This window comes from Rhamphochromis longiceps, linkage group LG7 (assembly GCF_057381845.1).
Source record: "Rhamphochromis longiceps isolate RC_006_pf linkage group LG7, R_longiceps_female_GT1.1, whole genome shotgun sequence".
Classification (NCBI taxonomy): domain Eukaryota; kingdom Metazoa; phylum Chordata; class Actinopteri; order Cichliformes; family Cichlidae; genus Rhamphochromis; species Rhamphochromis longiceps.
The window spans coordinates 15,279,698-15,300,722 of NC_140563.1; the positions used below are offsets into that span (position 1 = coordinate 15,279,698).

The 21,025-nt window shown below is 39.4% G+C and overlaps 1 protein-coding gene across 1 annotated transcript; it reads left to right on the forward strand.

The window, feature by feature from the left end:
* The first annotated feature begins 8,264 nt into the window (after nt 1-8,264).
* LOC146665034 (transcription factor 12-like) lies at nt 8,265-20,634 on the forward strand. The gene is made up of 13 exons (XM_085412441.1): nt 8,265-8,447; nt 10,672-10,771; nt 12,502-12,644; nt 12,739-12,862; nt 12,959-13,029; nt 13,347-13,443; nt 13,541-13,614; nt 15,195-15,371; nt 16,176-16,293; nt 16,401-16,554; nt 18,184-18,413; nt 19,289-19,460; nt 19,587-20,634. The coding sequence occupies exons 1-12, from the start codon at nt 8,379-8,381 to the stop codon at nt 19,429-19,431; spliced, it is 1,500 nt and encodes a 499-aa protein (XP_085268567.1). The 5' UTR covers nt 8,265-8,378; the 3' UTR covers nt 19,432-19,460; nt 19,587-20,634.
* Nucleotides 20,635-21,025: the final 391 nt, after the last annotated feature.

Below are 21,025 nucleotides of genomic sequence, written 5' to 3' on the forward strand. Positions count from 1 at the left end.
TGTGTGTGTGTGTGTGTGTGTGTGTGTGTGTGTGTGTGTGTGTGAACTTATTAAATCGGTGATGAATTCTCTTAAAAGTCATAACACACACCAGGTAGGAAGCATAAACTTGTTTTGGCTGCTAGAATAAGTTTAGGAACTGCTAATACACACCACAGTGTGTAAAATCCACAGTTTCTGCACTTGAAGTACTTGAGAAACCTGCATTTAATTACATTTTAATTGTTAATTGATTTGAATAGTGAATCTAGGACGCCACTGACATTGCCCCGTAGAGCCATCCATTTTACCCTTATGCGTATCCATTATATTATATACATTTAAATTTACTTACCTTTTCTAATCTGCATCTTTGGAGTGACAGATGAGGATGCTAAGGATAGGGTGAGATAGAGGCAGATGATCTGCTGTAGTGATCACTAAAGGGAGCCGTTGAATGAAGAAGAAGAAGAAGAAGAAGAAATATTTTAATGAATGATAGCTGGGCACAGCTGTTATCTAAATGTCTGTGATGTGGTTTTTTAAAATTATTATTATACTTTATTATCTTCCACTGCAGACCAAAGAATTGAACAGGCAGCTGAAAAATGTCCCTGTTGTTAATAAGAAAGACATTATTAATCAAATTATGTTAAACAAAAAAAATAATTCTTGCCTTAAATTTTCTTCAGCCTTATGTATAAACTAAGCAATGAAGCAAATATAGGGTGGGTCTGCTCAATTCTATCTGCCTGATAAACTTAGAAACTTAGTTTCAAGTAACAGTGCACGTAGTAATTGATTTAAACATGACACACCATTATCCCAACATCTGCCTTTGAAATTTGAAAAATTCCAGGAGGCTTTTATTTGAAAAGTCATCAGCGGGACTTCAGGGTCTCATAGCGTCTCACTTGACGCGCTGTAGTTCCCACATGCACCTGCAGGGGGCTGCTGCAGGAAGCTGGTTGATCAGATAGTGACAATGACGGGTAAACAGCCAGGATAATATCACTTTGCCATGTAAACCAAGCATTTATAAACAAATATATTGATCTCAGTATCTACCGACGCACTTGAATAAAACGGTGATCGAAAGAGACGATAGACGAGGAAACGCTGATACACCAAAGAGGTGTCACAGACAGGTCGCTCCAAGATTGTCTTTGCTCATTGAGCAGCTTGCTATTTTTTTCCTACTTCGGCTGAAATCTGAGACACAGTCGGCAGGAAAAAAATAGCCCAAGAGCATGACACTAATCGAGACCATCGGCACCAGATCTAAATATAACGTTTACTTATGCTACATCTGCCATAAATGCGATATTTCCACGTGGCAAATTAATTCAGTGGTAATAACCTGTTTTAACCAACGCGTGATCAGCAGTGGTTTATAGAGCTCCTATAAGGGAAAAATGCATGTGAAAATTCAAAAGAATGAAGTAACCAGAGCAAGAAAAACAAGACCTAAATAAATGCTTATTCATGACTTATTTTATGCTGCCATCTGTTGATGGAAACTGGTAATGTTACTCCAATACTCTACTAACGCCGCAAGAAAGCAACAGACACACATGGGTGGGTGGGCACGTATGAGCAAGTACACAGTGACTGGAGTGACCTCATGGCTCCGAAGACAAGAATAACAGGAAGAAGAGGAAATAGTACCAACGGTGCTGCTCGATTTCTGCTACTTCTGCAGGACTTCATGCTGCTCTGCCCCAGCTGTGTTTGTCCACATGTTTGTTTAATGTCCACAGGACTGTGTGTAACAGCTTCTCTGTTTGCCTTTGCAGTGACTAAGCCTTTATTTTTTCTCAGTGTGAGTGACCTTATGAGTCAGAGGCCCAGGTTAGACATCCAGGTGTGGAGATATTAACGTTACTGACAATCCAGTGCATGGCTTCTTTAGTTGAATGTTACAGAGTTTAGTGTGCCTGCAGTGAATAGCAGAGAACTGGCATAGAAATTAAACTCAGGTTCAGCTAGACGGGTTATTCTCATTTTAGCTTGTGTTGCAAAATGGGACGAAATAGTATTTGTGAGTGAATGATTCCTGCAACTAGTTCCTTGTGAAAAGCACGGCAAGAGCACTCAATTCATTTTCTATTCCTATAATTAAGAAATAGTAAAACTCAAGGGTCTGGTTGATTTTTACACACTGCACAAATTATATATAAAGAAACAAGGACACAAACTGCTTCCTGGGAATATTCTAAAGTGATATTCTGAAAGAGACAGAGGATACAATTTGGGGAGTTAAATTTAAAACATGTATCTGTACATGTCAAAAGGGCTAAAGTCTAAAAAGCACCACTAAAACATGTGTTTTGCACGGTATGGGATGAAATGGGGCTTTGATCAGGTGTTCTCACAGACTATTTAGTCTATATGTGTGTGTGCATGTGTATCTGTGAATATGCAATACTGGGCCTGTTACTGGGATTATAAAACCAAATACATGTAACAAATTATAATAAAGGATTTATGACGTAATAGAACAAGAAGGAAAAGTGATAATTATTTGTTAATAAATAGTGGAAAAAATAAGCTTATGCTTCTTCCTGCTCCTTGTTTGGAACATGTTAAGCTATTTATTATAATTATTATTTTTTCTTGTGTTTTGTTTGTGTTTTTTATTGTTGTTGCGTTATTTTTAACGTGTTCAAAATAAAGCCACACATTACATTACAATAAAAAATGGATTGTATTGTATCACAGGAAATAATGTGTACTGATGCACATTACATGCCGCTCTTATCATAGGAAGGAAGTTGGTGTCAAAGCCTGAGTTGAGACGCCTCTGACGTTGTCTTTTAATTTTTCTTCTAAATGTACAGTAGCTGCATTATATTTGATGATGTGTATAAAATGCACTCTCACAGATATCCCCAGTAATTATAAAAAGCATGCATGTGGTAGGAAAAGCTTCTAAATGCTTTTTCCAGTATGGACTTTCTTCATGATTTTTCCTGAGATTAATTCAGTTTGGTTTGGATATAAAAACATGGGGTTTTACTCCCTAATCTACTATTTCATATTTATTTGTCGCTATATAAACTATTGTTCTATTATAAGTGATAGAAAAAGTATCCAAATACACTTTTATTTGTTGGATGCTTTTATTGTGTTGTTTTCATTTAGGAGCTTTACAAAGACTGTGTTTGGTCAGTGTGCGCTTAAACCTCTGTTACCCTTCAGAGACGGTTGCTTTCATTTTATCACTGAAGAAAAATTGTGTGTAGGTGTTTCTATAACCCTGTGGTAGCCTCATCATGATTATGTTGTGCAGGTGTCAGGAATCCAGGCCAGTTCCTCAATTTAAAAAAAAGTGTTTGTGTTCAGGTAGTTTTGAACATGCAGACATCTACTGTATGTATGTTATTGATGTTTTATTTGGTATTAGAATTCATCTTTTTTAAATCATCATATTTCATGTAATTCACTTTAGTTTTAGGATTATTACATTGTCCCATTAATGCATTTGGGCTCGCGGAGCACCTACTGCAAGTTATATAATACTGTTTTGGTAAATGGCTGTTTCAGTTGCTGTTCATGGAAAGTCCTGCCACCTATTTTGCATCTGAGATTTAGATTACTGTCTATTATTAGATGTCATAAGGTCATATTTGCTGAGATTTACGTAGCCTTGTATTTACAGTGTTACCCGCTGATTAATGAGAAATTATGGAAACATCTTGAGCGGCCAAATGTTACTGAAATAGGGCCAGGTTTGGATAGCGGGCCACTATTGGCTCACTACTGCTGCAGTGGTTTAGAGAGCTCATGAGGCAATATTATGTATAATAAGCTGTCCCATAGAAAGCACACACGTGGCACAAATGTTGAAGTTTTGTGTGTGTGTGAAATGTAAAGAATTTTGTTTGTCATAAGGATAAAACTCGATCCACTGCTGATTCAGTACAAACCAAACTTGAAAAAAAAAGTCAATATTCCCATGTGTTACTGGAAATAAGATGTTTATAACTTGGTTGTACCCTAAAACCTACAAGAGTATGAACAAAATGTATTACTGGCCTAGATATTCTGGAAAATTTACCCCATCTTTCCATTGCTATCACACACATCCATCAAATGTTGTCATCTCTAACTTGTTAACAACACCGGGGGTGTAGAACGGTGGCTCTTTATCTGAATTTCAAGAAAACGTTGTTTCCTTGTTAGTCAATGTTTTCTCACTCTATTTTTGACCTTTGGTTGCTGGCTACTCTGGACTGATTTATTTTACTGTCAATCTCCTGTCACTTCTGATTTGGGATAGAAGCCCTCATCTCTGCAGTCTTTGCCCTTGCTCATTCCTCCAAATGTTAAGTTTTGCTCAATGATCTCCTCAAAGTGGCATTTTGGTGGCCATTTCACACCACACTAAAAACTTACACGTATCTAACCCTCTTCTTTTTAGGACATAAATTAGACTTCAAATATAAAGCCAATATTAAAACAAAGGATAACACAACAGAAGCCCAAGAATTTTTTTGATAATTTTAAGAGAAATGAACCAATGCTGGTATCCCACACAGTAGCTTATCAATGTTTTGTTTGTTGTACGGATTTAATTTAATGACACACTTCCTGTTGATCTAGTTGGTGACATATAAGACTGGCGGTGACCTACAGCCGCTTCTCCTCATAGGTGCAGATGAATGTGGGACTGCGAGGTCATTGTGGCGGAGAGGACAGTCAGTCTGGATCTCACGTGCAGCCGCGGCCTGTCCAATCCTCTTACAACCCCCACTTCTTTCAGCATTCAGGCCAAGATCAGCTTGCTGTGTGCAGGTCTTATCCTGAGGATACAGAAGATCCTCGGTGCAAAGTCACGCCAGCACGTATCAAACGCCACGGTAACACATCTACCTCGTGATAGCTTTTGAGATGCATTCACTCACACACTTTTTCAGAGAGTTATCTGCACATATCTGCTCTATGGCTTTTAAATTTCATTGCTTCTCCAGATATAACCACATTATAATGAAATCAACAGATAAATTTGCCAAATCAAACCATTTTATTATCTATTTGTATGCTATTGTCAGCAAAACAGTTATATTAGAAAAAAATAATTTATTTCTAATTAAAGAAATCCAAAGCTCATTAAAGAATTAGTTTAAGAGGTTCAAAAGAAGAAACACAACTAGTCAGTGAAAAAACCCGATGATTGCTGATGTTTAAAAAAATCACATGATAAAAAACTCAAATACAAAAAAAGCCAATTATTTAATTGATGAAAATGCTAAAAATCATCAGTGGCACTGTTATTTCTGTGTTCTGTAAAAAGAAGAAAAAGCCACAAGGAAGCACTTTCAGTCATTTAACCTGTTATCAGACCCTCCGCTAAAAAAAACAAGGATCTGACCACAATGTGTTAGTACTTTTGCTCACTTTTTCCGTTGGCTTATCAGTTCTGTAACAGGGTGAAATATGGGAGTCCCTGCTTTGACGTCACTTACACAACCTTTCCCAGGCCAGGCTGTTATTACAGATTTTATTCAGTGTTTTTTCCCTTCATTTTCTTGGCATCCTGTGGAAGAGCGGATGGGAAATTCTGATGTCATCAACCTTGGCACAGCGGGACAGAGGAGCATGCAGACCCTCAGGGTGCCACTATTGGTGCCCATGTGTTTGTGCCCCGTAGATGGTGAAATAGATGGTGTGGTGCTGCCCGCCTGTGCTGCACCTGCGTCCCAGCATGCTGATTGATCAGTTTGGTCATGTGGAATGTCACCATCTGCTCCCTAGTCCCACTCACCCCTTCTTGTGTGAATGCCAATCACTGGCAGGAAGATAGTTATTTAAGCCATGTCAAATCAAGCGCATGGCGAAGAGCAATATGCCAACAACACTTGAAATGTGCGTTGCAGGCATAGTAAGCACAACAGCACATCTTACATAAAAAGACTAACCATAAGAGCTGCAGAAGAGGTCTTTACTTCTGGTTCCCTTTTCAGTTTCGAATTATCTTCTCACATCTATGCAAAATTCAAATTTTGATTACTGAGTTTAGCAATCACGCTGTGCAAGTGTTTCTATGTGTTTGCATGTGTAATTCCTCATTTAATTTTGATCACGACTCCTTATTTGTTTTTCCTCCACCCCCCCTTGGGTTTCTCTTTTTTTCTTCTTTTGTTAGCTTCTTAATGGCCAACAACATATCAGGGGGCCATCAGGAGTGACATTCCTCTTTGTGGAGCGTCATAACCAATGACATTTCAACCGTGGCAAAATAAAGATATGCAAATCGGAGCTCATTAACATTTGCATTACCTGTTTGAATAATCGCACTTCTGACAAGGCAGCAATTAGCTAAGATTGATGCAAAGTTCAGGGTCAGGGGACTGTATATATTTGCTCTTGGATCATTTGCCCAAGATATGTGTGAGTGTTGGTGTGTCAGATAGAAGAGCTGATCTCTGTCAGCGGAAAAGGTCAGTCAGTGGCCACTGGTGTACCTGAATACCTGAATTAAAATAAAAACAAAACAGCAACACACAAATATATATATATATATTATATATATCTATATATATCTATATATATCTATATATATATCTATCTCTCTCTCTCTCTCTCTCTCTCTCCCTATATATATATATATATATATATATATATATATATATATATATATATATATATATATATATATATATATATGGATGTATTCTATAAATTTAGAATATTTACTCAGCATCTTTTTAATAAAGCACAGTCCTGAAGGTCAAGAAATTGTTGTTTTGATGAAGCCGAAGTGACTGACCTCCTAACCCAATTGAGCAGTCAGGATTAGGCTTTACCTTAAGGAACCTGAGTGCACTGCACAGCTCACCTTCAGAACATAACATGTTTTTCTACTCTCAGCTCTATAGTTTGCAGTTTATTCAGTAGAAAACTGTCATTTAAAAAAAATGCATATTTATAAATTGTAATTAAATGATCCCATAATGGGCAGCCACGGCAGACACCGGGTTAAAAGTTTAAATATAAACACAAATTTCAAGATTCTAGGTCGCTGTTATTTTGGCCACTTTGCTCCCACTGCCCTGCGGTGTTACTGTAAACACTGGGGACGATGACTTCAAGATAAAGGCTTTGCTGCTGTCTCGCTTGGAATTATTTGATTGGATTCTAGTGAGGGCTCTTTGAGCCAAAAAGCTGTGCCAGGACAGTGTGCCACACTGTGCATCACGCCAACCACAGTGTACATAAGATCACAAAACATAGATTTGCTGGTACTATTCAGAACTCATTCGCTTTATTAATCTTTTCCCCCCATGAATTTGTGACTCCCAGATGTTGTGCCTTGAGGTGAGTCTAGGTGTGCACATTACTGCTGAAACTGCATAAAAAGCAATTAATTAGACTTAAAATTACATAGACTTTAAGCGCAGATCAGTGGGTATGCCTGACAACAAAGAGCACAAAACTACAACAAACTACGTCATAGGTGCCTTCACCTAATAATATGCAATTAAAGAACATCTCAGATCACATATAGGCCATTTTCCCCACAGGTGTGGCTTGACATTTTTTGGCTTTACCTTTTGTATGCTTTAAGAACCACCGGTGTAAATATCAGTTGTAGGGCATCAGACAGCGGCTTTGGCCTCAAACAGGATGTCTGACTGTTAATGTTACGCATCACCCAGACAGACTGCAGTATTAATAACCTTTGACCCAGCCGCTGGAGGAGCTTCTCACGCTACACGTGCCTACAAATTAAGACTAGTTTCTATTTATAAATGTGGGTCAGACAAGGGTGTGGTAGGCTGTCCTCTGTTTACTGGAAACCTCTACCTGTCTAACGGGAGATTAGTGCTCTCTGGTCCTGAGGAGGGGATTGCTTCCATGAGTATTTTTCATGCAGGACACAATAACATACAAAGAACAAAAAGTCAAGCATAACCTCAGTGTTGTAGTTTTTTCTTCTTCTTTTCTTTACCTTGCCCAGGTGTTTGCTCGGGTTTAGGTGGGATTTCCCTGATTGTTATTTTTTACTTAAAATAAATTCTGTTCATGTCCAGTCTCCATGACAATCAAAACTGTGGACAGTAAAATTAAAACAAGAGCAGAAAAAGAAAACTATCTCATAGCCATGTTTATTTCACAACCATTTTATTTTAACACTAAAAAAACACAACAACAGGTTGCTCATAATATAGATGTCCACTCGGTAACAGCGTCAACTCCCGGCCACCCCTCGCTGCTGCCTGAAATGGTCCTGCCCTCATTTGCATAAGTTGTCTGCGGGTTGCTGCATGACCAGCAGGGGTAGGTTAGGGGAAGGAGTGCATGTGGACTGTACACACATGAGTGGAGACACGAGCAGAGGAGCTGTGCGTGGACTGTATCGTGAGCCTGGACTCTTGCACTGAACCAGCAGAGTTATGTACTGCGCTCACCCCGTCTCTGGCGCAGGGAACAACTCACTGATGCACTGCTACAACATGAAACCAGTGAGTACATATTTATATATGTATATATATTACAGTTATATTTCTGTCATTTCCCCTCCCAAGGTTACGTGGGTGTGTTTGCTGATGATGCATTTGCACTGTCCTCTCAGATGTTTGTTTGCTGTATCTGTGCCCTCATTGATTGAATAACCTTTTCTTTTTAATAGATGAGATTTTAGCAGACTTGCATCAGCAGGAAACCCATTTGCATACACAACTTGTAAAAGTTAAAAGTGTTCTCTTTCCTTCTTTTTGTGAGAAACTTAAGAGTTTGTGAGAATTTTCGTTGCTTTATTGAGATCATTAGATGCACCACGGGTTAATCTGTACATGCTTCTCTATGAAGGGCAACAAAGAGATAGAGCTTTACATTTTAAGGGTGTCTGTGCTTCAATAAGCTGTGTGCGTGATCAGAGCTTATTCTTTAACTTCTGCAGTTGCAGGTTAGAAGAGGACGAAGAGTTTCTGTGTTACTCTTACACTTGGTTTGTTTTGTCATAATCAAAAGGAGAGTTATTGACAACTTACACACATCTTCATGCACACAATGCTAGTAGCATTTATTTACGTATAACTGTAATATCTCAGTGATCTTTCTCTTAAGGTTAACAAGAGAGAAAAATAAAACGACAAGCATCAACTCGTGCTTCCTGTTTGCTGCCAGAGTATCATGTAGTCAAGCCTAGCAGCAGAAAACATCTTGACATGAAGCAGATTGCTGCTATTTCTATTTGATTTAACCCCACTATGTTAGAGCAGTCCCTCCACCACTGCAGCCATTATCAAAGGCAGCTTTGATCTCTGTGAGACTAACCATATCCAGACATCGTGGATCAGAGAGGCAGAAAATTGGTTGCATGTGGCTGGAGTTGGCCATGGTGGAGCAGAGAGTGGGCCCTGAATAGCAAGTTGAGCTTTTACTCATGCAGCATCGTAATGCTGTGTACTTTTGTTGTTTGCCTGTTTTTGTTTTTATTTCCCCAACTTTATCCTTATTTATAGACTAAAAAAACACAGATTGTAAAGAATAGATTGTAAAGAATATTTATCCAAGATGTTTTAAAACAAATGTCAACCTCTTGAGTATTTTAATGTCCTCCTTTTTTTCTTGTGGGGCTTAGCTACTTAAAAAAAAAGTCCTTTATCATTTGTGATGCCATGATTGATGGTTAATAAATCAATGCTATGCTAAAAGAGGGTGCTATGGTGACGGCTCTTCTCCAGTGGGGGCCAGAGAGGGCGTGCTGGGGCGGGGGTGTGACCATTATTAACGGGTCGCCTGCTATGCTGATGGTAAGGAGGACAATTGGCTTTATCCTCTGCCATATGCTGCCCATGGCGGCTCAGACGGGCCCAGTGTCGACAGGGGCTCCTCTGTTTGGCCTAGCCCACAATCACCATGGGACTCATGCCAGCCAGGGTCATGGCTTGTGTGTGTGTGTGTGTGTGTGTGTGTGTGCGCGTGTGTGTGTGTGTGTGTGTGTGTGTATGAGCCTGTGAGTGTGCACGCACAAGGATACTCAAGAGAGTCTTTAATAGCCTGCTTTACAGAACTTGTCGTCCGGGTAACTGACACCCCATTGATGCTGTGCAGGGAGGTTTATTTTCATTTCCTGGGGCACATCAAAGCAATGGAGAGAGGTGCAGGTGCAGCCCAGAGCTCTTGGTGTGTTTGAGTAAGTGAGCATGTGTTGGTCTGATTTTTTTTTTTTTTTTGTGCATATGTGCAGTTTGCAGCATCAACACTGGTCAAGAAAGAATTAAAAATATAAAAAAGCTGAAGGTAGCTTTAGTTTAGTCTAAATCTACTAGCCGTTAACAATACTTGGTTTCCAACAGGAGAGGATCATTAGGATCAGACTCTTTTATCTGTTCGGTTTCTCTTTGAGAACAATTCACAAGAAGACCTGGATTTCAATTTTATTCGGGAGGGTGTCCTATCCCAGCCTTCTGAAGCCAGCCGAACCTGATCGTGATTAGGGCTGGGATTTCTCATGGTGAATGGTTCCTAAATCCGGATGAGGAGGTGCATGGATCTGCAGCTTATGGATTAGCGCAATAGCTCTAAGTGTGCATCAGCTCTCTGCTTTGTTTTCATAATACTGTTGCCTCATCTCGCACTCACAGTATTCACGAGTTAGTGTCAGTCAGATTGGTTTTTGCGATACTGAGACAAAGAAATTTATGCTCAGAGTTCATTTTATTCTCTTACTTTTCTTTTCAGGCTTATGGGCAGTCTCCTGGTGCAGACATCGCCACCCAGAACTCATCTTCACATCTGTCGCCCAAGGCCCCCAGCAATGTGTTTGCAAGCATGTTCTTTGGTGAGCTCAAACCCTCTTTACAATTCTGCTGCAGTGCAGTCAGTTTTGATAACAAAATATAGGAAATAAATGCAAATTTAAAAAGTTTATTATTTTATTACATATGCTATCTACTTTCCTATACTTTAGTTGCAAGTTTATAGGTCTATATTTCATATTAAAATATACACGCTCTCTTCACCAGCTGTCTTCTCATAAAAATCTATTTTTACTAAAGTTCTCACTGGTTTTGGAAATATTGTTTTAGCAAATGCCTAAATTGGTGTTCAATATGAACTGACATTCATTATAACACTAATGGTGTACTCGCCGGAAACCCATTAATATTCACCACAAACAGTCAGTGGGACAAGGAGTAAAGTTGATAGCTGGAATCAAGTTACCGTAACATATTTTCACAACTTACCCAAAAGTCCTATGATTTCACTCCTTTTTCTGTCTCTGTATTAAAGCAAAGTTAAACCAAAAGATCAAAAAAACGTGTCCTCCATTTCTGATTCTCACCGGAGAGAAGCCAGTCTGTGTGAGAAACACAGTTTTAAAGTGTAGCATGAAGAAAATTTTTCTCCAGAGTTGAAATGCTTTAACTCACATGAACACAGACTTGCCTCGATTCACGTCCCCGGTGGTAAATATTGCATCAGTTACTGTCACTCCTTAAAGTTTTGGTTGTTTTGGTGTGAAGAGGTCAGAACAGTCTACAGCCGTGCTAGCCGTGCTATTAAGTTCATTAAACATAATGTTTGCCATGTTCATCATCTCAGGTTAACTCAAACATTAACTCATTAGCCTGCAATACAGCTGAGCCTTATTGGTTTGGACGTTTGGACTCATCATAATTCATTGCGAGGTAGATAGATGGTATATGTGCACCACAGACAGTATAAAAAATAGATATAGATACAGTGACATCACCCACGGCTTTCTGGAGTCGTGTTTTGAAATGTTGAGATCAGCCACCTTGGTTGCAAAAACACATTTTTTAAATGTGTGGACGTGATCATGGCTTGTTGATCTTAACTTGTTAGCCATTAAGTGTGTGGTTTCATGCCACAGTTAATGCTGATTTAAAGAATACTTAATTTTTTTTTTATTCAATATGACCCAAAAATGAGCGACTAAATCCATAAACTCAGCAGGAGAGTGAAGAAATGAAGACTGGAGGTCATTTTTCTCATAGAATTCTAGACGACCAAAATATTTCGGCAACCACAGCTATCGCCATCTGGTGGCCTTCAGATAAAATACAGGTTTAAGGCGCTTCAGCTGTGTCTTCATTTTTCCTGGAAGCTACGTCCGATTTTCAAACTGTCTATGGAAGCTCAGAACAATTTTTTTTAAAGTCTGTTATTCTGGTGTTTATTGTAGTTGTCAGATATTTTACTTACCCAAAAATCCAGCGGAGAGCGTAAGTTGTATTACATTTTATTGGCAATCCACCCAGTAACTATGATGTCTCAGTCTTGGGGGTAAAAGAATCAAAGAAATGCCTAAAAAGCACCATGAAGATTAGATAAAGTCTGTGTACTTCACTTTATTTAAAGATCCGTTTGTATTCTCAGCTAAGCAAATTCAGCTGAGCATCATCGTGTCACACGTTAATGAGCATTGCTTTAACTGAATCTGGACTTCACTGATTTCATAGAGTGCCACTGTAGAGCTTCACGACCTGTCTGGCTGTTTGAGATGCTGCTCCAGTGCAGGCTATAACATATTATTACTCATTTTAGAGGGGATGGGCAATTCGCCGGACATCTGGAATGCTGTAAATGGGCTGAACCAGCAGGGCTATGAAGGTGCACTGGGAGCAGCCACAACCCACCAAACACAGCCGGGGAGTTACAGCAGCCTGCAACCGGCACACGGTCACCTGGTGAGATTTACCACTGGGACTTTGGGCGTTGATAGCAACAAACTTTCTGACCCCTGTTGTTTTTTTTAACTGCATGTTTTCCCCCACTCTTCAGGACTTCTCTCCACATTCAGTGTTGGCTGTGGACATGAACAGGGCTCTCCCGCCCATGTCCACTTTTCATCGTAGCAATGCAGTCTCGCGCACTCAGTCAGTCAACACCTCAGAGAGCTCTGCAGGTCAGAAAATGGAAATGGATACATGCTTTCCCTAATTTAACTGCTCTTTATCACGTGCTTATCTTGTATAATAAATATTTTCTTTTTTAAATTCAGTCTCAGGGAGCCAAGGAAATGTGTCAGGACCATCACAGACAGGCGACACCTTGGGCAAAGCTTTGGCCTCTGTAAGTACCACCACCTCAATCCTATTAGATCTAAGTCCTGAGAGCCCCAGTGGTATAATGCAAAACTCCCCCACTGCCAATGACAGGACACTGCACATTAAAAAGAGCTACTCTCATGCTGCACGACATTTTATTGGTTGCTCACAAGTAAAATGACCAGAATTCACGAGTTAAGTTGAGATTACGAGCCTATGAGGTTGCGGCTGCAGCCGTAAAAACCCATCCAGAAATGACAAGTTGTGCTTTTAAAATGATCCACACCCTGGTCACACTCCTCCTGCTCCCCCTCTCTCCTTTTTGTCGCTGTCTGCTGTTAGATTTACTCCCCTGATCACACGAGCAGCAGTTTCCCCTCCAGCTCATCCACACCGGTGAGGTCTCCGTCTCCGCTGCCCAATTCAGCAGAACCTGCAGGTAAACTGGAGCATAGCACACGTCAGCGAAATATAATTTACATCATCTATGTTCTGTTTCCCTGATGTTTTAAATCCGGTTGTTTTCTTCTTCTCAGGTAGCAACATGTGGCCACGGAGTTCAGTTCAGGCACCAGTCTCACCACATTATGAGTCTTCGCTAATATCGTTGGTAAGGAAGTAATCTGATATCACTGAAACTTTGATTATTTATTGAGTTACGTCTAGACATCACAGAGGTGGCCTTATGAAATATCTGGTATATTATAAGAAAGATTAAAGTGGGTGTGCACATGTGCCAACTTCAGCTTATTTCATGCCGATATAACAATTCTGATAATGTTGAAACTATTTGGTGCCATTAAAGGTTTGACTTTTGGTGATGTTTCTTTGAGAAACAACTTAAGCCAAAGATTAATAACACAAAATAGCAGGTAATAAACCCCTAATCAAAATTAAAGCACAAGCTTCTTGTACCTCACAGCGGGCCTTATTATTTCCAAGAAAAGGGCATTGAAACGCCCCAAAAGACACCAACAACACAAACAGAGGTCCAGTTCAGTTTCTCCAGTTAGCAGAGGAGAGGCCTAGCAGGTATCCGTTGGTTCCAGCTGTGCAGGGACACCTGTTGATCCAGGAGAGCACACCCATAATTCTAGTATCGGGCAGATGAGTTATTTAAAAAATTAAAATAAAATCACCCAACTTTGAGTTGTTCTTCAAAAAGACAGAAATTGTCTTTTTAACATTTATAATGTTGTAGACAACATTATAAGGTTTTGGCTTGGTTATAACTTGTGATAACATTTTATAATACAGCCCATGGCTCAGGTGTAATTCCCCTGTAATTAATTAAATCAAATGTAATTTCAGTGTATTTAATTTGAAATTACAATGTAATTATATTTACCTACAAATACTTTAAGGTGGATAACAAGTCAGGTTTTAAAGGAAATAGCGCAATAATTACACTTCAAGTAATTTTAAATAGTGTGTAATTTCCTGGTAATGTTGCAGAAAAACAAACAATATTTTGCCATCTTACATAATAAATATGCAGTATTTATTTGGGCACAGGGCATATGAGGGAGTTAATTAATCTTGCCTTTTTCTTTATTCAGCATTCATTATGTTGATGTGTATGATGGCTGTTCTGTTATTTAATTGTTCTTTTTTTTAATCCAAATGTGATCAAGGACTGTTTTCTGTCTGTAACTTAGAAGAAAAAATACCATCAAAATTTGCAGGATTATGTAAACTTTTGATGACACAATTATAACAATGAACTGTTCTAAATCCCTACTTTATATACCTACTATGAAATAGGTGGATGAAAAGACCATCCATCATGCACATCAGCATAATGACTTTTAAATAAAGATGCAACAAAAAATACAACAAAGATATGAAATGCTAGCTTAATCTGCTCCATAATATGGCCCACGCTCTAAAAAGTACAGGGTACTTACAATGTAAGATGGGGCAGTGTTGCTTGTTTTCTTGTGCAGTATATTTGAATTAATTATGTTGTTTCCTATAAAAAAACTTGACTTGTTAGCCCTTTATTCTTGTGTATCTAACTTAATTTTTTGTAATGCATTATAATTATATTGTAATTTCAAATAAAATACATTGAAATGCCATTTAATCACTGAAGGAACTACTACTACTGTCTTGCTGTTTTGGGCAAGAGGGTTTGAAATTTAGAGTCCTTTTTGTAAATTTTGAGGATTGTCCCCCTGGTGTTTTCAGTCTCAGGTGGAGGATCGTCTGGACAGACTGGATGACGTAATCCACGTCCTGAGGAACCATGCCGTTGGCCCCACCGCTGGTCTGCCCAGTGACATCCACGGGTTGCTGAACCAGCCCAACCACGGCCACCCGGGCTCTGCCAGCACCCTGCCGCTCAACTGTCACAGTCCAGCAATGGTTAACAACCCTTACTTTGAAGTATTTAAAGAAGGACAGGGCAGTGTGCATGGAAATTCTCTGTTGTGTGTGTGTGTGTGTGTGTGTGTGTGTGTGTGTGTGTGTGTGTGTGTGTGTGTGTGTGTGTATCTGCGCTGGCATTCAATTCCAGGAATTTTTCCACCCACTACGTCTGCATGTTTTCCTAATGTAAAGGTTGCTGTCCTTGAAACTGGAAACTGAGGACAATAGGAGCGCTGTGATGTGCTGTCCTTGTGTGTCCAGTATGTGCAGACTTCTAAATCCACTGTAGGGTGATTGGGGAGGGAGAGGGGGAGGCAGCACGGTGCACTCCCATTCCACCATGTTTCCCTTTGAGCAGACCAGGGGATTTTAGCTCAGCTGGAGTGGAAGTGTATGCAAGGGAAAGGGGTTTTTAGTGTAATCCGCTGCGAGAGGGGGATATTAAATTCTCTCACTTTTATTTTATTTTTTCCAAACGATGTGTCAGTGAATCATTCCTGAAGAGAATTAGGGGTATGTTTAGGGAGTATATAGTAGTTTAAAGGGAAGGATTAAGATTGTCTGAGATTAAATTAATTCTGTAGAGTGAGAGATCCGCACAGGGTTGCTTTGGAAATGAGAGGGCAGATGTTGTTTTGTGGCCGATTTGTCTCTAGCTTGGATACTATATGCCACTGAGTGTCTTAGAAAGATTTATGGAGCCCTGCAGTCACATTTAGAGGATCCCAGTCTACAGAATACTTAACCATTGACTTATGAACACATGAAGAATGGTCTTATGTCATTCTCTGTGTCATAAAGGTTGAAGCTGTCAGTATGAACAGCAACCACTCCGCCTTCCAGGGCCGTGCGCAAAATGGTCACCCGTACCCAGCCAGACAGAGGGCCACCCTACAGCCTGTGCAAGGTGGAGGTAGAGGTGAGCTACCCTTCTCCCTCGCAGCTCTTCTCCACCAGACTCGTATATTTCACTTTTTCTCTTTGTGACAAAAAAATGTTGTTTATGTTTTGTGTGATCGCCCACAGGTGGACTTGGGGTTCAGAGTAATCTAGAGCTTAAGATGGAAAGTGGGGAAATGGAAGAGATAATGCACACCAGCCATGGTCACAGTTCAGACAGCCAGAGATCAGATGAGGAGAGCGAACACAAAACACATGGAGAAAACAGTGCAAGAAACAGGTGAACACTCATGCCTTATCGTGTGTGTGTGTGTGTGTGTGTGTGTGTGTGTGTGTGTGTGTGTGTGTGTGTGTGTGTGTGTGTGTGTGTGTGTGTGTGTGTGTGTGTTTTAAAAAAAAAAAAAAGGGAACAGCAAAACAAAGAAAGGAAAAAAACTGTGTTCATTTGTTCAAAAAATAAAATTTTGTGTGTAAAGCCGGTGAAAAAACCCTGCCCAATTATGAAGACAAAGCACTTTTAAAAAAAATTGGTTGGAATAGTTAATAGTAATTTAAATTCCATTTTAAAAAATATGTTTTAATTTAATTTTGTAATTTAAAAAAAAGTTACTATATATATATATATATATTTTTAAATAAACTACCTTTTAAAAATCTATTACAATAAAAGCCAAACGCAAGAAGAAGAAGAGCTTTCCTGCCGTTTTGTTTCATTTAAAACACTGCCAGACCCCCTGCAGTCAAGAACAGCTGTGTCTGGACCAGCCTATTTAACTTAGCCTCATATTTCTTCTTCGTGTTGCATTAAGTCGCAGTGAATTAAAGAAGGAAGAACAGCTGTCGGGACGTACACATCACAGTTAAGAGTTAACCAAGAAAATCCCCAAACCACAAAGCAGTCTTTGTAAACTGTCTTACAACTGTCCCCTTTAGCTCTGAGTGAACTAAGGTCTGTGTTCAGCTTTGCTGCACTTGCATTATTTATGACGCATGATTATAGATCTTGGGAAACCTTATAAAAAAGAATAAAAAGTATTTGTTATGTGACTGTGGTGATTTTAACTTGTACACCCAACAGTCAAAACCAAAAAGAACTCAATTTAAAATACATAAATCTGAGAGACAAGCGATCACATTTGTTTTGGTCAAAAATGTTTCAAATTAATGATAATTTTTAGCAGTTTTATATTCTGTCAATCCTCTTATCAATTAAAGGACTAACTGTCAGTAAGTGTGCCCGGCGACGACGAAGGATGCTTTTGGTATTACGTGAGTCACAGAAAAATTTATAAGGCCTGCGTCAGAGAAAAATGATAGCGTATGTCTTGAAAATGTCACAGACTGGAGCTCCTGTCCTGGTGTCTCTACATCCAGAGGTCTTTTCAGGCCAGACCTCTTCAGCTGTGATGTCTTGAGTGCATGTTTTTTTATTTAGATCTGTAATCTAGTTGAGGGATATCAAAGCTGACATATATGGACATCCTCCAGCATTATTCTTTTTTTGTTTGTTTGTTTTCTAAAATATTGAAACCAGATGATAACAAAAAGCAAAGCAAAATAGTTTAAATGTGATTCTAAGAATGGACATATGGGTTCTTTTAAACACACATGTTTAAGGGTTATTCATAAATCTGCGGCTGATTACATTATCTGCTGCCATTGTTCTATGGAAACCCTTTTTTCACTGAACTTTTTAGAGGATTTGAGATGATCCCTGGAGACTGGATCACGTAATCCTGGCACAGCGGCCAGCAGAGGGCAGAAAGACCCGGAATATATTCTGAAAGCAGTCTCGCTCACTTCGCTTTTCTCTGCTTCTTCTGGAGTGTCGGTTTGAATTAGATGAATCTTCATTTTTAAAAGATTCAGCCACACCTTTACCTGTGGGCTTCCTCTGTTCATGTCGTAGCATCCATGAGGATGAGGACCTGAGTCCGGAGCAGAAGGCTGAGCGCGAGCGTGAGAGGAGAATGGCCAACAACGCCCGCGAACGCCTGCGCGTGCGCGACATCAACGAGGCCTTCAAGGAGCTCGGTCACATGTGTCAACTACACCTGAAGAGTGAGAAGCCGCAGACCAAGCTGCTGGTCCTCCACCAGGCTGTGGCGGTGATCCTCAGCTTGGAACAACAAGTCAGAGGTCAGTGCGTGTTTGCTGCAGGGAGGCAGATGATGATGGCACACCCACGATGAAAACTAGGCTTCAGTCAGTTATCCACAGAAAACTCCTTTAGTCTATTTAGACATATTTTTCCTTTACTGCTTCTGGTTAAAATTGAATGAATTTATATATATATATTTGGCCACATGAGGGCAGCACAGTAAGCTGCAAAGACAGCATTATCTGACAGTAAAGATCTGTGAGTGAGAATCTGCAATCAAACAGCCTATTTACACAGTTAGCAGATGGGAAGCAACACTAGCATATATCTTGAGGTGTGCTTGTGTCCTCTTGTTAAAGAGGCCCTGATGCAGCCCCATCGGCCGCTGAAGGGAAAATATGTGGCTGTTTAAATACTAAATGCCATCTCAGTTCGCTTAGTCTGCCTGCTGTGCAAGAAATATCGAGCTTTTATTATTTTTTCCCCCTTTTAGCTGCTTTTTATCACTAAATTATAACTGAATAGGTGACAGCATGAAATAAGCAAAAAATAAAAAAGCTGGGAGATGCTACAAGGCTAAGGGAAGCTCCAGAAAAAAATATTTATTTTTATTTTATTAAACCTTTATTTAATCATTAATCATCCAGCAATAAACTATAAACAGTTCTTATTCTCTGGAGACGATGCTTTCTGTGCTGCATGTTGTAATTTGACCTGTTGCTAATAAGAGAAGCTTCATAGTTAACATGAAAACGTCTGTAAGGATGACTTATAAAGTTTCTAGCTTCTATTATTTTTCTAAAGCAGATTCCCAACATCTGTACCACTGTTGCATAAATACAATAACGAGTATGTACTCCCAGTGTTTCCTATTTTAGTCTTATGCTAACGTGTTATTTGTTGGACTCCACAGAGAGGAATCTGAACCCGAAGGCAGCGTGTCTGCGGAGGAGAGAAGAAGAGAAGGCGTCTGCTGTCATGACGGACCCACAGTCCATGCATCTTGCTTTTCATCCCAATCTGACAGACCCGGCGAACCCCATGGGCCACCTCTGAGCACCTGACCACATCGAGTCTACCATCAAGTATTTACCATCACCTTATATCAGCAATAAACTTTATGAACTAAAGGCTAAAACAATTGGATGTTTCTATTTGAGGGAATAATGTAAAGGACTTCCTCAAATTAATTTCCTGTCTTTGATGTCCAGATGCTGAGGGAAGAGCATCCCAGCTGTTTTGGATGTTTCTCATTTCTTCGGACTTTCAGACCGGGACAGTGAGGTCTTCTCTGATTAGAAAGCGTGATGCAGTTGAACAATCATCTCCTAACTTCCCAAACTGACTCTTAACTTTGTGCCTGAACGTTACTTGTAACAGACAAATGCATTGTACGCTGCAGCTGTTTTGTACATATTTTGTATATTTATTGATTATCCTTCTGTTGGACTATATCTGAATGGATGGAAACCAGTAGTAGCAAGGTGTCATCTGCAGTTTTTAATTTTGGCTTAGCCAGGTATGTTTCTGACTGACACTTTTTACAGTGTGTCGATATTTACTGCAAACATTTGTGTTTTCCACCGAGCTCAGATCCACATTCCCACATTTGTGTGTTCAGACAGCAGATTTTACTTGTCCTGAAGTGCGTGTGTGTGTGTCTGTGTGTGCGTGCGCATATTGCTGCAGGGGTTCGACCATTCTGTGAATGAACAGATCTCCAAGAATGTTCTTTAACACGTGGACAACATCCGGCATTTGTAAAGTTGTTTGAATGTTATTTGTGTTCTTGCACTCTTAAAAGATTACACTTACTGAAACACTGGTGGACAGGAGCCCTCTTCTTCTCAGTGTAATCACTGCTCTTCACACGTAGTCAAACAAGATCTTTGCATGTTTGAGTTTTTAATAGAACCTTTCATTTGTTTTCTAAGTTATATAAGTTATCTTTTATACAAATGTTGTGAATTTGATGATGTGTATTTGCTTTTGTCTCCGATTTTACACGAGGCAACACTTTTTTTTCTTTTTTTTTGTGCAGTTTACTAGATGTAGCTACAGTTCAACCTCTGAGCAATACAATGTTACAGGATGATTGATGTCTTGCTTCTCACTCTGCTGAAACGATAATACAAATTTAAAAAAAATATTAATCCTGAATGATCTGAAATACTCTTATCATAACATGTACAGTATGTGTACAGTTTGAACTAGCCTACAGGCATGTGTCAAAATTATATTGTAGCAATAAATGTCTTTTTCAATGAATTTTACTCCCAGTTCTGTCTTTTTCACTCATCTTTAGTCTAGTCCTTGTAGTTACCATTTTCAGATTTACTATCATTATTATTATTTTTATTTAACACTGACCTAAGAGTCATTCGAGCATTTAAAAAGCATTTATTCAAGTGATAAACTAGTGTTCTGTCTACACGCGGCATAGCAAGAAACCGACTGTATTTTAGTCACTTTGTTACTGTGAAAAAATCACATATTTTGTTCCCTGTCCTTTCTCGAATTTATGAAAACTACCAAGCAAAATTTGACAGGGATGAAGCTTTTTGCACCAAAGAACTATTTGCTGGTGTATCTTGGCATGGTGTGCTGTGTGTCTTTAAGTAATGCGAGGAAACTGGACAAGTGAAGAAGA